At 34.2% G+C, this 19,009-nt stretch overlaps 1 protein-coding gene across 3 annotated transcripts; it reads left to right on the plus strand.

The window, feature by feature from the left end:
* Nucleotides 1–2,686: 2,686 nt before the first annotated feature.
* LOC131523655 (T cell receptor beta chain MC.7.G5-like) lies at nt 2,687–11,167 on the plus strand. 3 transcript variants are annotated; one of them, XM_058750225.1, is made up of 5 exons: nt 2,687–2,763; nt 9,888–10,217; nt 10,309–10,326; nt 10,449–10,552; nt 10,732–11,167. In XM_058750225.1, exons 1-5 carry the CDS (start codon nt 2,703–2,705, stop codon nt 10,756–10,758), a joined length of 540 nt encoding a protein of 179 aa, XP_058606208.1. In that variant the 5' UTR covers nt 2,687–2,702; the 3' UTR covers nt 10,759–11,167. The 3 variants fall into 3 exon arrangements, with proteins under 3 accessions (XP_058606208.1, XP_058606210.1, XP_058606209.1); XM_058750227.1 differs by lacking the exon at nt 2,687–2,763 and adding an exon at nt 5,300–5,400; XM_058750226.1 differs by lacking the exon at nt 2,687–2,763 and adding an exon at nt 6,238–6,543.
* Nucleotides 11,168–19,009: the final 7,842 nt, after the last annotated feature.

Consider the following 19,009-nt stretch of genomic DNA (forward strand, 5'->3'; position numbering starts at 1 on the left):
ATTTCTAACCTGTTTTCATTTTCATATGCATTCTTATCTCTGGCTCTGAACATAGACATGTTCATAACTCTTGCAATTTAATGATCATTTATTAGATATTTCTTGCCTTGAATCTAGCAGAGTGCTCTTTTTGCAGTATTGCACCATCAATACAGTTTGCTTTTAGAAGAGCAGTACAATTTAATATGATTTGATCATCCTCTGGATTAAAGATCATATGCTGACCTCTGCAGGATGATATGAGCAACTTTAGTACTGTTTTAATACTCTATTTACAGCAGCAGATGGCATGATGATGCATTCAATTCCTGATATATTCCCTTACATCACCATTGTAGTCTGATTATGTAATCATGAGCAATAAAGTACTTAAAATGTTACTTTTGCTTTGTTTTTGATTAGTTTAACATGTCTGATCGCCACATTGGATCAATTAATCATTATTTTATTATATTATCATATTATAGAACACTGTTACTTACCACTAAGAGAAAGTCACTAATCAAAATGTTCAGGTTTTGAATTCTTTTGAATTGAAAGGATGCTGTGCGTAATGTTTAGAACAATTGAGATGTTTTATAATCACTCAACTACACAATTAAAACTGCACTCTGACTGAAAATAATTAAGAGTTATTAGAATCTCTCTATGGTACAATATTGCAGTTGTTTTATTTACAGTATCTTAAAGAGAGGGAACATGGTGCAGTGCTTCACAAACTGCAACATTATATGCATTTCTTTTACATCTAGATCATTTGTTGAGTCTTTAAGTTAAATAGAAGTTGTTAATTACGAATACATTTGTGTTATGTAGTTTTACATGATTTTGAGAAAATATAAATAGTGCTATGGCATTATAATAGAATTGCAGTACTCAATTTCTGTAGCTGAAACTTTTATAGACAGGGAATCAGGTGTTTTATTGTAGTTATTTATTTGGAATTGTTTTTGGAAATACAGATACATATAGAACAATTTTGAATAATGTTTTTTCAGTAAAAGCTGAACACTGGAAAGGACAACAACATGAGCGCAGCACTGGTTTTGTGAGGATGGGTTTGACTTTTTTAAGAATCCTGAATATTGAATCAGTACATTAGATTAATTAGAGATGAATTTGACATTAATTTAACATTTATTTATTTATTATAAATCTTTTTCATGGCTGTTTCATGGGGGAAAAAAGAATAATCCAATCATTCAGAATTATTTTTCTTCTTCTTTTTTTTTTTTTGTGAATTTCTGTCATTTAAATATTGAACAGATACAGTATCTATCCTCTTTCTATACTCTAATGATTGTTTGATGAGGATGTGGGAGGGGTCGGCAAACTGTCATAGAGACATTTTTAGGTGGAGGCATCTGCACCTGCCCAAATTCTCAGTAATCACAGAAATAGCAACATAGACTGTATACAGATAGACATAAAAAACAACATGTGCAAGAGAATGATGAAAAATATAGATAAAATGGGGGTTGGGGGGAGAGTGGGGGGAAAGAGAGAAGGAGCATTTTTTGTTTTTGTATAATGTTTTAGCACTGTGGGGACAGGGGGCCACGGTGATACAATCCCATAGAGCCGCTGTACAAAAACCTCCCTCCGTATACAGTCAATTAGACAGAGACAATGAATACAAACACTGCAAACATTTCTCATGGATTTCAACATTAAATATAATGGATATCCAGGAGAGGAGGATTACTAATATTTCGAGTAATTACCACATTTTTTATGAATTTGAACACATTTTATCAGCAGTAAATACATGTATGGATACCTGAGGTTGGACTTGGCTGTAATTTGATAATTTTCCTTATAGAAAATCAAGGTATATTTTGGATTTACACGTTTTTACAGAACAGCCTTCTGGGAGACAACTATTATGGAATTGACAAACTTTTCTATGATTATGGAAAAAAGGAATTCTAAAGCAAATTTCGGAGTACTCTGAAACAATGTGCCTCTGGTTTGCAAGCATACTTCGGAAATGGAACGAAACTGACAGTTTTAGGTAAGTTTAATTTAGGTATATTTTCTTTACGTTTATAGTTTTCTTTAAAGCCTATTTCTTTGATACTCTATTTTGACTTAACTATGGGAACTATGACAGCCGTAGGGAAGGGGCCTCCAAATCAGACCCAAATGTTTCAATTAATTTGTGTCGTAAATTTGCGCATACCATATCACTGTGACAATGCTTATCAAGCACACTTTGGAAATGGAACAAAATTAACAGTTCTAGGTAAGAAAAACTTTTAACTATACTAGTATGTAGGCCTACATGGGAATATTAGACAATTAACACAATATTCGTTGAGCTCAAGTGGCTGATGATTGTTCATTAAGGCTAAACTATGCTGAAATATTGTGGAAAAAACAGTGCAATTTCAGTATTGGATTTGAGACCCTTTTTGACATGACAGCCATATGCTGTGCCAATTATCAAGCCTATTTCGGTAACGGCACCAAATTAACAGTTCTTGGTAAGTACTACTTCTGCTTCAGTTGGAAACCTTTCCGAATATACTGTGCAACTGTTTTATAAGTTGATAATTTCAAGCAACAAGATTGAAAACATAAAATGTGCCATTTGAAACAACAGAGAATGCAAACGTGTCAAATAACTTAAAAAGTACTATGTGTAGATTTAGTTAAATGTAAGGGTTGTGAAGTTCAAGTGATTTTACCAGTGAGCCTGCATGCTGTGCTTTGGAACCAGCCAGGCTATCTTTGGTGAGGGGACAAGATTGACTGTTCTAGGTAAGAACGTAAAAGACTAATTAAATGCAAGGGATATGTTTGCTACATACAATTACCAATGGGAATTACATAATATAGAGGGGTAAGTTTGTGATACTGTCTTGATACTCTGTGCTCAAACATGCCAGCATATTTTGGAAACGGCACCAAACTTACTGTTTTAGGTAAGAAAAACAATGATTCTGATTGTAAATATTGTATAAATGTTAAGTGGAATGATGCAAAAGCATCAAAAATGGTTGGCAAAGTAATATCTTTATTATGTCTAGTGACTGCTGTTTTGCTCAAATTCGGCTCTTGGCTTGTTTGTGACCTTTTATACCATCCAAGATTTGCAAAATATTGTTAGACAGTGTGTTTGTATCAATTTCTATTCTTTATTATAGCCAGTGTGGTTAAGATGCAGTTAGTATACAATCTTTAGTTTTTTACAGTCGTTTGACATCAGTGTAATCAGTACAGTCCTGCACACTTTGGCAGTGGGACTAAACTTACAGTAACAGGTGAGACATTTTTTTGACAGAATTTGCTGGATAAATATTATTAGGTGCTGAAGTTTGTAGATAATTCTTTTGTAAATAAGTCTTTAACCAGCTACTGCTCAATGCCTAGACCTGGCAGATATCCTAGACATTTTATTAGTGCTTATGTGTGCTGTGTCAACTACTGGTCAGGCTCATTTTGGTGAAGGAACCAAATTGACTGTACTTGGTAAGAAACACATTTTATATTGTTTAAATGGCAATGCTTAATCAAAAATGAGGCTTCTAATCAAAATTGCTAAATTACATTTATTGTATGCCGACATTGGTCAAATCTACTATATAACAGAGTTAATGCATTCTGATGGTTATTTCTGACTCAAAAAGTAATTTTTATATTGTGGAATTAGTGAAGGCATTTAGATGGTATTAAGAGCAGAGGAAGTTTTATCTGTAGCCTACAATCAGTGTGAACAACTACAACCCTGCATACTTTGGTAATGGCACCAAACTCACAGTACTAGGTAAGACGCATTTTGAGTTTATTTTGCATAGTCTTCTGCATCGTAGCAAGAAAACTAAGAAAAAGGTCTAAATTCAGTGATATCTTTTGACATCGGGATTTAGGAAATAATCTTATCATTAGTAAAAGAAGTAGGCTATAATGATGTATAAAAGTATGATAAAATAGATAATATGTCTAAGCACTTCTGAAGACTTGATGTTTAGACAAACTGCAAGACTTAAGTCCATAAAGTCGGAGTAATTTTATTAGTGCACATGTATGCTGTGACTCTGGCGGAGGTCAAGCTTTTTTCGGCAATGGAACAAAGTTAACAGTTCTTGGTAAGACATAAAACAAAAGTTATATTACTAAGCTTCACAAAAAATGTTTAAAAAAATACTATTATTTTGTAATGTATGCTTAGTAGTTCAACAAAGAAAGGATGTTTTCTGATTCTTCTGAACACTTCTTAGTGTGAGACAGCATGGTTAGACATTTGATTGTCAATTGCTATAGTGTTGTGTTCCAAGTTCCTGAAAAGAAAAATAGATAAATATGTAGGAAAATCTTGAGGAGGTTTCATCTGTGGCATAAAATCAGTGTGATCAGTACGACCCAGCATACTTTGGCAAAGGCACTAAACTTACAGTTCTAGGTGAGTAAACTGAGTATATTGATGTTATTTGCTAAGTACACTATTTAGAGTGCATGGCATAGGCTTTAAAGACTTGAGCATTTGCTGTCTTGAGTAAATTTGTTAGTACACGTGTGCACTGTGACTCTGGTGCTTCTCAGGCTTACTTTGGCAATGGAACAAAGTTAACTGTACTAGGTAAGAAAAAAAAAATATATTTTTTTAATTATGTCAGAGTGGGAAAGTCTACATGATCTTGACTATAGCTGAGGTTTTAACTGTAGCTTAGTATCAGTGTGAACACTGGCAGTGTTGCATACTTTGGCAATGGCACTAAACTTACAGTTCTAGGTGAGTAATCTGAGTATTTTGTGTGATATGTAAATCAGAATATTGCAAAAATGTAGCTATGTGATGTTCAGTTATTTATTGATTTTAATATGCAACCTTCTAAATTATGCTGCTCGTGTTTTATATTTATGAAATGATGAAAATGAGCACACTAGGAATAAGTAATCAAAGTAAATTAGATCAATAATATCAAGCAGCATTCATGGGGCATCTGAATAAAAAAATAAAAAAAAATGCCTTGGATTTGGCATCCTGAGTGAATTTGTCAGTGTCCATGTATGCTGTGCTCTGGAACTTATCCAGCTTACTTCGGCAATGGAACAAAGCTCACTGTTCTAGGTAAGAATATAAAAAAAATGTTCATGCTATTTCATTGATCGCCATAGACATGGTAGACAGTACAGCAATATGCGCTGAATTATGTCAAATGGAAGTTAGTAACAATTTAAACATTGCGATGTGAAATCTAAAATTTAATTAAACAGAAATGAACTGAATTGGAACACTTCTTAGTAATAATCATTCTTTAAAATATCTTAAAAAGTTAGAGGTAAGTAAAATCATTTATGATGTTGACTATCTGAGGTATTAACTGTTGCATAGAATCAGTGTGACCATGGGTAGTCAAGCATACTTTGGTAACGGAACTAAGCTTACTGTCCTAGGTAAGTAATTTGCACAGTATATTTAAGAACATATCCTGCTTGTCTGATGTTCAGGTCTAAAAGGAGATTATTTTTTAAATGTTTTTGAAAATGAGTTTTGAAAATGATATTGCTTTTTTTTGGATATCTCTCTGATGTATTACTATATTGTAAATCATTGTACCAAAATAACTGTTCTATAGTAGATATTCACAGGACATTCAAGTAAAAAACCTATGCTAGGATTTTAGAATTTGGTATCTTGGCTAAATTTGTTAGTGCACATGCATGCTGTGCCACTGGTCTTGGTCAGGCTTATTTCGGCAATGGAACAAAGTTAACTGTACTAGGTAAGAAAAATCTATTTTTCATACAGTAATTATGTCAGATAATGAGTGGCAAAGTCTACATGATCTCGACTGTAGCTGAGGTTTTAACTGTAGCTTAGTATCAATGTGAACACTGCCAATCCTGCATACTTTGGCAATGGCACTAAACTAACAGTTCTAGGTGAGTCATTTGAATATTCTGTGTTATATGTAAAACCTTAGCAGGATATGCAGAAATGTTATTTACTGACTTTAATATGCAATGAATCTTCTAATGTATGATGTTTGGGTGTTACATTTATGAAATTACTTCAATGAGCAGACTTGCCATAAGTAATCGCAGTAAATTAGTTGGATGAAGTCGAGCAACATTCATGGCCCATTTAAGCTAAAAAAGGACTTGAATTTGGCATCCTGCATGAATTTGTTAGTGCACATGTGTGCTGTGACACTGGTGGTAGTTATCCAGCTTATTTCGGCAATGGAACAAAGCTCACTGTTCTGGGTAAGATTATTCAAAAATGTTCATGCTATTTCACTGATTGCCAATGACATCTTTATGCTAGACAAGGCGCAATGCACTTATGACAAACTGAAGTCAATGAAAAATAGAATGTTGCTCTATGATATCTAAAATAATACTGAATTGAAATTAATCAAACTGGAGTACTTCTCAGTAATATTGAGATAAGCATTCTTTAAAATGAAGTTAGATGTACAGTACATAAAATAATTTATGATGTTGACTATCTGAGGTATTAACTGTTGCATAGAATCAGTGTGAACATGGCTGGTGAAGCACACTTTGGTAACGGTACTAAACTTACAGTCCTAGGTGAGTAATTTGCATAATATTTCTGAACTTACTAGCATATTTAGGAACACACCATGCTTATCTGATGTTCAGGTCTAAAAGAAGGTTATTTTTTGAGACTTTTCAAAATTATATTGTTTTTTAGTATATCTCTCTGTTATATAAATCACTAAATTACTACTCATTGTACTAAAACAATTGTTGTGTAATAGATAGCTGATATTCACAGGGCATTCAAGTAAAAACCTATGCTAGGGCTTTAGCATTTGGTGTCTTGAATAAATTTGTTAGTGCACATGTGTGCTGTGACACTGGTGCTCGCCAGGCTTATTTCGGCAATGGAACAAAGTTAACTGTATTAGGTAAGAAACAACAACTTCTATACTATTTGAGTGATTGCCATTGATAATATTAGAGGTCATTAACAAAAGTGAAATTGCTGTATCATATCAGAAATTGATGAATTGGTATTGGATGCACTGACAGTTCTCGAGAATCTTATTATGTCTTAAAAATTAGGTTAGATGCAGTGGGAAAAGTGGCACTGTTTATATGAATCCAGCTGTAGCTGAGGTTTTAACTGTAGCTTAGAATCAGTGTGACCTCTGGCAATCCTGCACACTTTGGCAATGGCACTAAACTTACCGTTCTAGGTGAGTGATTTGAATATTAGGATATGTGTGAATTGTAAAGCTTATTATTTTTAAAATGTTATCTAAGATTGTGGAGTAGGTCTAGTCTTTAAGAGACATATATACTGGGATACGTGGCAGTGTTCACATGCTCTGCAGTTTATTTGAGGTTTTAACTGTAGCTTAGAATCAGTGTGACCTCTGGATATCCTGCATACTTTGGCAATGGCACTAAAGTTACAGTTCTAGGTGAGTAATTTGAACATAATGTGTGAACAGTAAAGCATGATATTTTTAATATGTTATCTAAGATTGTTGAGTAGGTCTAGTCTTTAAGAAATAGATATACTGGGATACGTGGCAGTGTTCACATGCTCTGCAGTTTATTTGAGGTTTTAACTGTAGCTTAGAATCAGTGTGAACAATCTCAATCCTGCATACTTTGGCAATGGCACTAAACTTACAGTTCTAGGTGAGTAATTTCAACATTATGTGTGAACAGTAAAGCATAATATTTTTAATATGTTATCTAAGATTGTGGATTAGGGCTAATCTTTGAAAATGTAACTAGGATACATGGCAGTGTTCACATGCTCTGCAGTGTATTTGAGGTTTTAACTGTAGCTTAGAATCAGTGTGAACAATCTTAGTCCTGCACACTTTGGAAATGGCACCAAACTAACAGTTCTAGGTGAGTAATTGAAATATCATGTTTGATATTCATAACCTAATATTTTAAAAGGATATCTGCATTTTTGGTGTTCTCACGAATCAGAGGAACTGAAAATATGTGCAGTCTTTAAAATGAAGTTTGATAAAGTGGGATAAGTGGCAATGTTCACATGATCTCCAGTATAGCTGAGGTTTTAATTGTAGCTTAGAGTCATTGTGAACAATCGCAGCCCTGCATACTTTGGCAATGGCACTAAACTTACGGTTCTAGGTGAGTAAATTGAGTAATCTCATATTTAGGTTATCTAAAATGATGTTGAATTGAAAAACTTGGACTAGCCAATCCATCTTTATCAAATATAAATAAATAGTTGGATAAGTGGGAATATTCACATGCATCTGCATTATAGCTGAGGTTTTAACTGTAGCATAAAATCAGTGTGAACAATGCCAACCCAGCACACTTTGGCAATGGCACTAAACTTACAGTTCTAGGTGAGTAAATGGAGCATTCTGCTCTTTTAAAAACAACAACAAAACTCTAATGATTTTGATATTGCATAGTATAAATATAGTAGCTATATTTAAAATAAAGGTGTCAGTTAGAAGAACTGGAGTAAATCAGTTTTCTTTAGGAATAGAGCTAAATGTTCCTGAGGTTTTAACAGTAGCTTAGAATCAGTGTGACCTATACCGATCCTGCATATTTTGGCAATGGCACCAAACTTACAGTTTTAGGTAAGAATATTTGTTTGCTTGTGTTTTTGGTATTTTATCAGTTTGTAAGTTCTAAGGATTTGTGTGTAAAAAGATTTTCTTAATGCAATTAATGCTTTTAACTAAATCCAAACTGTAATAAGTGAATGGTGTACTGGGATAAAAGTAAAACATTGTCACTGTTCTACTTCTGAGAACATTCAGTGCTAAAAAAAAAACAGTGCTGAGTATTGAGGTCTGGTTTTGAAGAACCAGAATTATAGGTTTAGACAATAGTCTGCCTTGGCTTACTATCACTCAAATTGTTCATAATATTTAATATGGTGAAATTTAAGCTTGTTGTTTTTTTTTTCTGAAAATTTTTTATAAATTCATTGTGGTATTGATGAATATGCATGGATATGACACTCAAATTATAGCATTGTATAAAATGTGTATTTTGAGTGTCATATTCATGCATTGTAGAATGTAATCAGGTTAAAGTGAATGGGAGAGTTTTACTGTAGCTGTTGAACAGTGTGAACAACAGACCTGCATACTTTGGCAATGGGACCAAACTTACTGTTCTGGGTAAGAAAGTAAATAATGTTTATAGTTTTTTTTTTGTTGTTGTTGTTTGTTTTGATAAGACTTTAGTGACCAATTCTCACTATTAACTAGTTGCTTATTAGCATGGATAATACTAGCATATTGGGTGTTTATTAGTGCTTATTAAGCACATATTGATGTCTTATTCTGCATGATCATATTTTACATATCTTAATCCTACCCCATGTAAACTTAACAACTACCTTACTAGGAAAATAGGACTTTATTGTTAGTTAATAGTGAGAATTGGACTTTAAAATAAAGTGTTACCGTTGCACCTAGCTGTTCTTTAGAAACTCTTGCTATTGTGCACTATATATAGTGATTTCCTAAGCATGTAATATTGCTGATATACTTTATGCTTTATCAAGATATGATATGAGCTGCATATAACTGAAAGGTGGCGAGTACAGATGCACTAGTTACATTAGTTGTATGTGGTTTTCCTGTTGAAGAAGCAACTGTTCTTAGTAGGATTTTTGTGTTGTGTAATGGGGTTATAAATGGTATTGTGGAATTTATTTTACAACAACAACAACAATAATAATAATAATAAAAATAATAATAATTGTAACAGTCATCATCATCATTATCATCATCATCATCAAACTGCATAATTCTTCAGTTTAAGTTTAAGCAGACTGAAATGTCATGGGCAAAATGGTCTCCAAAATTGTTCATGTGTATGTTTATATTAATATTTTGTTACATATGCTTATGCTATTTATGCCATTTGTTTATTATATTGTTTTACAGAGACTGGTGTTAACATCACACAACCAGTGGTAAAAATTGTAAATGAGACGAGCTGTAAGGATAAGGTCACTCTTGTGTGTTTGGCTGAAGACTTCTACCCAGACCATGTGAGCATAAAATGGACACTTGGAAGCAGAGAAATAACGGAGGATGTAGCGACAGACCCTTATGCCACCCAAAGCGATACAACAAGAAAGTTCCGCATATCCAGCAGACTTAAAGTCCCTAAAAAAGAATTCACACCAAAAATCATGTTCACATGTACAGTGACCTTCATCAATGAAAAAGAAGAAAACATCACCGAATCCGCTCATATCACTGGAACTGGAGGTATTTCATTAGACATAAGTTGAAAGATGAAAAAAAGAAGAAACTATATTTTAATATTTGGGTCTTCTAATGAATTATTTTCTAATTACAGAGGCTGGATATGAACCAGGTAAGGTTTTTTTTTTTTTTTTTGATGTCTATCTGCAAAAGATGAATTAGGGTCAGAGGTCAAACGTTTATCAGTGATGCTATGCTGAATAATATATTATGATTTGTTCTTTTAATTTCCAGAAGACTATTTAAAATCATCGCAGACGATATCGCTGGCATACGGTGTGTTCATTGCTAAGAGTGCGCTGTATGGCCTTGTCATCTTAGTGTTTGTGTGCAGAAGGGTAAGGATGATAAACTTGTAATTATAATGTATCATTTCAAACAGAAGTGCTGGAAGAATATTAACAACATAAGCGTTAAGTGTTTGGTCACATGTAAATGTTAGAACGATATAAAAATAGATAGATAATGTCTCTCTCTCTCTCTGAATGTCTCAATATTTATGTATTGTTTGTTTCAGGGTTCATCTGGAAAGCGAATCAACTGAACATATCTGGATTGATGAAGTTACCAAGAAAACTCCATTTACTCCAACCAGAAGAGATGCTGTTTATATAACTGTTTATATTTTATTTCTCTCCTTCTGTTCTTTTGAGTGTTTATCCCAATGAAAGCTTGCAGGTACTTCAGATCAGATTAATCATAAAATCTACTTTTCTTTTTTTTTTTGTTAAAATATATATATATGTTTTTTTTTTTTGCTTTTGCTTGTTTCCTTGCTACTGTGTTTAGTGTTAATTTGATAGAATTCTAAAAGAGACTTCACAGAGGTGAATATAATACATTATTTTTTTCACAATAAGAGCTACTGTATTTTCTGTTTAATTACATTTGCTTTGCACATAAAAAAATAAAATCTATAACACATTATCCGCAAAGAAAATTCTCATTTATTTTAAAGGGATATTGTTCACCAATTAGCTATTTCAGTAGCTTATATTTTTGCTGTAGTTCATTTGGTAGAGCATATGGCTCTAGCTGTCACAGGTTTGATTCCCAGGGAAAGCAAATCAACGTTATACCTGTATATGCAAAATACATAAATGTAAAAGTTAATTTGTAGCCAGTAACTTTCATAGGACCAACAATGATTTCCAACTGCTTTCAACATAGTAACAATGATGTAATGGGTTGATTATATTCTGTAGCCTACGTGGTCTTTATATTCCCAGAGAGGCCCCCTAGTGAATACACAGCTGCTATTAGGAATCAATAACTTTTTACTTCTTTAAGTGAGCTGTTCTATCATCTGAATAAAAATGAAAGCAATACAAATCTCATTCCATATATAAATTCTAATTAATTGGCACTTTAGGCTCCCACCACTTAAATAATTGGATAAACCAATCAACTTTTTTTTATTTTTTTTATTATTATTATTATTTTTTTAATAAGTGATGGAGTGCTGCAGAACTGTACCTGAACCCCTCTTTCTTCTCATTTTTTTTTCTCTCCCAAAAAGTACCTCATCTGGTATATTTTGTTTAAAATATAATTTAAAGAATACATTATTAAAAATGAAAATACAATGTATTTGACCTCTTTTTAACTGCCAGATATAAGTACATAGTTAATGATTAACTACACCTATTGGATGTATAATTGTTTAAAAATAATGGCATACATGATAAAAGCAGTAGGGTTAGCTCTTAGAAAAGCTCTACAGTTGGTATTTGCTTTGATATTTTATTATACTTTTTTCCCCGTGTTTTGATTGTTCTTGAGGCCACTGTATATATTTACCATTTTGTTAGCTTTAATTACTGTTAAGATCATAATGCACATTTATATGCACATTTAAATGCACAAAAAACAGAATTTCAGTCTGCTACCTGCTGCACAGAAGAGGCCTCTCTGGGTAACAGCTGGGAGGCCACTATGGCTTTCATGGCCTCAAACTGAAAAGGGGCCCCAAAAACAGTGTACCATTGCCCATTATTAGCTGTTAGTTGTTGAGGTTTAGGTAATGAGATAAATCATCGTGTACTAGCTACGCAAAACTAGAATTTGGAGAAGGGACCAAACTGACGGTTCTGGGTAAGTCTGAATTTTTAATTCTCAAATTGTAATAGCAGATATCATTCAATAAATGTACTTGTTTGATTTGTGAAATGCAGTAAAATGGGTCATATTCTACATGAAAAATGACAAATGGGTTGGATACAGAAAACAAAAAGTACATGGGCCACTAAAATACAAACGTACAAATTATTTTATCTATGTAAAATGTTTATTTATTAGTTAATGAATCAACGAATGTTTATTTATTCAGTAAAATAATAATTATTAATCATATGCTAATTACAAATCTATTTTCAAAGAGAAAATTAGGGAACATTTCAGAAGCAATAAATTAAGTCCACAAGTATGTACTTAAATGTAAAAATAGATTTAAAATAAATATTTTAACTATTTGAAACTGCACACAAACCAAAGCATCTAAAGCATCTAAACAAAGCAGCTTTATATAAGTTGTTGTGTGCATTTCTTTAGATGGATACAGTATTCATCCACATACAGTATTAGCATAAAACATCCTTTTGATACAAAATACATGAAAGTATCATCAGTGTGTTGCCATTGACAACGATGAAATATACAGTTTAGCAATCATTGTAAATAAATCAAAATAAAATAAATACATAAATTCATCAGCCTTCGCTGTGATTGACCAATCAAAATCAAGCCTTTTATTGATGCATGTAATAATTACAAGGGCAATTACATAGTAATTGTTGCAAATGAATCTTCCTGATTTTCCACTTTCCTTCTCAAGCTACAAACATCACTCCACCTGAAGTCAAGATCCTTCCACCCTCTCCAAAAGAAATCTGTTCCCAGAACAAGATAAATGATAAATGGTTAACTTTAGTGTGTGTGGCATCAGGCTTTTACCCCGATCATGTGAGTGTGTCCTGGAAAGTGAATGGCGTTGAGAGACAGGACGGTATATCAACGGACACCTCAGCCCAACAGGACAATACAACATTAATGTACCACATCAGCAGCAGAATAAAAGTTAATGACACGGACTGGATGGATCCCAAGAGTAGCTTCGCCTGTACCGTCCATTTCTTCAACAATGATGAATATGTCAATGTCACAAACACCATAAACGGTCAAAAAGGTTTGTGAAAATGCACCAAATGTTATAATCAGGTTCAATAACTGCATAAAGTTCACTCATTATGAAACAAGCTCAATGCAGCCATAAGCAGCTCCATCTCTGAAGACAGTAGATATCATAATAATATAGAGAATAATACATTTGCAGATGACACTTTCTTTAATATATTTATATGTCGCACTGAGACTGATCGTGCCGAAATACTCTTTCGGGCCACTGTATATTCTAAGTCTGAATTCCCTGAGACAGCATAGATTATTGATATATAGACAGTCATTGCATTTATGTCTTTAAGTGCTATATCTGACATGTTTGTTTGTCCGTGTTTTTAGTGAAGCCTAAAGGATTGAAACTGCTTGGCTTTGGCTACATCCTATTCCTCAGCAAAAGCCTGCTGTATGCGCTGGTTGTAGCTGGTGTGCTGTGCAAACTCAAGGTAATTCCTGATAACTATTATGCACATCTCACACATCAAATATGCATACAGTATATGAATATATAAGTACAAATATAGATAGATTGTGATCCCGTAACATGATCTGAATTTATTACCCTACAGTTCTCAGCGAAGAAGAAACAATTACCAGAGGACTGAGATACAAGAGGCCAGAAGTGACTTTCTTTATTATTTACAAGTTGTGTAAAATAAGAGTTGCCTACAATTTACTAGATTCATGTTTGTTATATTTGTGCATGACTTCAAATCACATATATGTTTTTCTTACTTTTTTTCAAAGCTTGAAAGTTCAGTGGAGTTAGTGACTTGACTGGAATGAGAAACAAGTTAAGTAGAATGATATAAACAGTTTTGGGTTCTTTTTTTGTGCTATGACTAAAACATTTGACATTTACGTAATTCCGAGGCCTTTGTTTTACAAGAAACAGAGGATATTTGCATGTTTTTTTTTTTTTTTTCAGTGGAAAATCTGCACTATTGGAAAAGAGTGGGTTGTTATCTAAGTTATGTAAGAATGTTCCACTGCAATAAGAAAAACAAATAAGACTTTAAATGCAAATGACATCTACATTTCTGATAATGAGTTTTGAAGCTTTTCTAAAATTCCTGGAACAAGGCATTTACAAAGTACTAAGAACAATGTGACTGCAACTGAAAATAACAGCACCATCTTGATTTTGTAAATACATTTATATTATTTGAAATTAATAAATAAATAAATAATAACACTTGTTTGTTTTCTGCTTGAAAATGTGAATAAAATCCAGAAGAATTCTTCTGCTTTGAGTACTGTATAGATGACTTTAAATGCTATACTGCTGCAGGTTGCTGTAGCTGAAAGCAGGATGTGGTGTCAGTTCTTTGCAATGTGTTGGGGAGGATGTGGTCAGAACGTTCTCGAGATGTTCATGCTCCATCCTGCATCTTTCACACACCTGCTGCTGCACACAAGCCTCAAAGCTCTTACACGTCTTCAGACGAAACCAATGAAAGCAAAGAGCTGTTGAAAACTGGTGCAGAAACTGGTGATTCATGCAAGGCGCGTGTTTGCAGGTTATTCTATCAACAGTCTGCACCACACACCCCCACATCTGTATTGTTTTTCTGGAACATGTTGAACTGCATCATGAATCAGTTGCTCAGTCTGAGTAATCTGAAACATATTAAAATGTTGTCAGTTTTTCCAGTAAATTATGTAAATTACGAAAGCAATGCAAATCAAAAATCCAATTCCGTTATTGTGCTCTTTAATAACAAAGAATGGTTCCTGTTAATCCTCATGTAATATCTCAAAAACATACTTAACATTTTAGAGATGCCTTTGTCACTTTTATCTCATTTTAATTTTATGAGAACTGATTATGACAAAATGTCAACTTGAAAATGTCCAAATGTTGCAAGCTGTAAGTTGTCAAATGTATATTTGTGTTTGATTTAATGTAATTTGTACATTACATGGTCAATTTGAAGTAGCCATAATAACATTTTTGAAAAATGTATTTCTATGTTGTGATAAAAGAGAGGGTTAATACTGCAATAACTGATTATTGTTTCATCACAAAAATCGTTGTAAATGGGACTCCAAATCAGAAAAAAAATAAAAAAAGCAGTAAATCTCAACACAAGGGTTAAAATTTACTGTTTGATTTTTGACTAAATTTATGTCAGTCAAAGCAGTTTCTAACAGGGCCTCAAATTATATGATCTAGCCATCAAATTAACTCAAAAAGTGTTTTTCGTCCCTAAAGAGTTTTTGTACAGCTTTCATTGTAATCTGTTATACTGTGGGGACTGGCTGCACAGAACCAAACAACAGAACCAACATCGGTTACACTCTTGGATTCCAGTACTATCTGAAGAAGCCCTGGTCTGTTGGATGAAAAATACCCCACGCTTGCTGGATCCACATTTCCTACACCGAGGGAACTGAACATCAACTTGAAACCATCTGTCGGGGTCCAGCGGTACCAGTACAGGTTTGGGTTATCAGTGCCTGTGATGGAGCAGACAACCTTCAGTGGTTCACCTGGTTGAAGAATAAGCTCCAATGGGGTTTGGTCTACCTGAAGACCTGAGATAAAAATAATTGTTATGAGTAATTTAGGACTAAAAACATGTAAAGCTGGTTTTGAGCAAATCAGCAGCTTACATATAGTGGCAGGCCATTGTAATGATACAAACAAGATAGCAAAATACAACTGCATCATGAATAGCTGAACTTAGCAAAGTCTTGAGACTTAAATAATAGCAGTGTGCCTCTAGAGGTGGGGTTAGGTGGTGTAACGATCTAGGTTGGTAAATGAATAGTCTTCACCTCAGGGGGAAATATCAATCAGCATTTGAGAAAGAGACTCTCTATGTCACAAGAGTGTTATTTGTTCACAGTACTTCCATATAAACAAGGTGAATTTAGACTAAGACTGAATTGGTGGCATTATATCCAAGGATACATCCATCTTAATGGCCATCTTATATTGTGACACTGCAGGACATCTCTATATTAAACTATGTAGTTTGTTTGATTGGCTGTCTGTTATAAAACGTACATTTATAAAATTGTAACTCTGTATGTGGTTGTTAATTCAGCGACAGAAATTGCATGTTTACATGTATCATTTATCATAAACATTTGTCTCCAGTAATAATCTGCAGTATGATAAAGTGTGATGTGTGTTAAGCGTATGTTGCATAAGTAACTTTAAATATGAGATAATAAGATATGTCCTGATGCGTCCACTTTTATCTCATCCATTAAAATCCAACCCGATCTCAAAAATTCAGATTTATTTAAACATTCCATTTTAACATGAAGCCATTGTCTTTATATTTCAGAATTAACACAGATTATAATATATAATAATATATTATTTAGTATAGTTGTTCTGTTAACTGCTCAAAAATTTAACTTGAACTGAACTAGCCTAATTTACAAATAGGAACTATTCTAACCAGGTGTGTGACGGACATTATCTTGTTCTAACTAACTAACTAACTAAATAAATAAATGCAGAGGCATCTAGCCTACGGCTTACTGCTTAGCCTAAGCAGCACATTCAGAGCCCTTCCGATTATGGGTGTTGTCAACTTCATGTTACTTCGGTTATGATTCATAACTAAATAACCAATAAATGTTGTTGTCTAAACACCATTTATGCAATAATCATAAATGTATCATAATATTCATAATATCATTAGGTAAAGAACTACACAGGACACAATATATTATTTTTATCAATGGTCTAGAATAGTGGTTAAGACTAGATTGAACTGGATCCATGAGGTTACAAAAAAATCATGTGACACTACATTTCCTATTCAAAGTAACTGAGATGTTTGATGTCTGTGAGCTGCCTTCACGCTCATAATACCAGTAATGTTACATATTAGTGCCATCTTCTGGATTCATGACAGTAATGACAGTAGTGATATTTTAACCTTTCATTATTGTTATGTATGATTACATATTACTATATAATATATAGTTAGTATGTCACATAAATGATTTCCACACACACACACACACACACACACACACACACACATATTCAATTTCTTTTATATGAACTTGCTGTGAAAAATTGCTGATTTTCTGCTAGTGATTTATTAATTAATTAAGCGACTTTTATGAATGAATGAATTAATCATTCGTTCATTTATTCATATATGTTTTTGAAGATTATTTGAAGGCTGATTGCATGCATAATACAGTATTTTGGGGTTTATTTGTGCAGATTCACCCTGTGGAAGCCATAATATTGAAGTCTGCATGTGTAACATCACTGTCTTCAAAAAATAAATAAATAAAAAATATGCTTAATATTAACTCCAAAACAATGATATAAGAACTGATATATAACCTGAAGTATGTTGCAGAATTGTCGGTTTAAAGGATATTAGTGTAATCATATTAGTTCTCTAGCTAGATTAGAAATATCATGAATACAGAAGGGAAGTAATGAGTGCTTTAATGGTGAGGCACTGGATGTGACATCACAATTACATCACACTTTCTTTATAATATTAATTAATGGCAGATTAATTGTGTATTGTCTTTTATCTAGAAAAATGCAGTAGGCCTATTTACTGTACACTGAGATGTGCTGAAATGTCAATATCTTATACATTGCAACAGGCGATCGTAGTGATACAAATATAACAACAAAATAAAATAAAAAAAACATAATGAATAGCATAGGAGTGTCAGAGAGTCTCAGTCACCACAGTCATCAGCACCCACGTTCACCTGCCTTCTGATTCCCCGCACCTGCTGCAGCTAATCAAGCCCCACTATATCTGTGAACTCTCCACACTCCCTCCTCGTCTGGTCTACTGTTCACATCCCTGACCCTAGCCAGACCTTGAGTTGCTTACCGCAGATGTTCCACTTTCTCCACCGCTCCCCGGAATCCTGCAAGAGATCACAGTTACAGTCACTGCAAGCTAAGCTATCTGGACCTTGTCATGTTGTGCTTCACTCACCTCTCATCACCTCCTGGTTGCTCCTCAGTCTCTATCAATAAATACCCTTGTGTAACCACTTACCTCTGTGTCTCCTAGCCTGTGTTGTGACAAAAGACCACGTGTCATGGATCCCCGGCCATCCGTGGGGGTTGACATGCTGGAGGAATTGGTCACTACCCTCCGAGCCTCTCTCCAGCTCCGGCACCTGCCTCTGTACAGTATGTCCCATGGCCATCCCTGCTTCCTACGTGGGTGACGCAGCTGGGTGTGGCGGCTTTATGCTCCAAGTCTCTCTCTTCCTTGAGATGCAGCCACAGAAGCTGACCACCGAGCGATCGAAAGTAGCTTTTCTCATCTCCCTGTTAAGTGGCAAGGCGTTGCTGTGGGCGACGGCAATATGGGATGCCAAGAGTGCAATTGACCTGCTGCCTGCAGCTAAACTCCCCATGGGTAAAGTTTACCCATTGTCCCGGAGCGCAAGGCAATGGAGGATTACATCAAGGAGGCTCTCCAACAGGGATTAATCCTGCCATCTACATCACCTGCCGCCTCAAGCTTCTTTGTGGGCAAAAAGGACGGAGGCTTGAGGCTATGCATTGACTACCGAGCCCTGAACTCACAGACAGTGAAGTTGCCGTATCCCCTTCCCCTGGTCCCAGCCGCTCTCGAGGAACTCCGTGGGGCCCGCATTTT

This window comes from Onychostoma macrolepis, chromosome 17 (assembly GCF_012432095.1).
Source record: "Onychostoma macrolepis isolate SWU-2019 chromosome 17, ASM1243209v1, whole genome shotgun sequence".
Classification (NCBI taxonomy): Eukaryota; Metazoa; Chordata; class Actinopteri; order Cypriniformes; family Cyprinidae; genus Onychostoma; species Onychostoma macrolepis.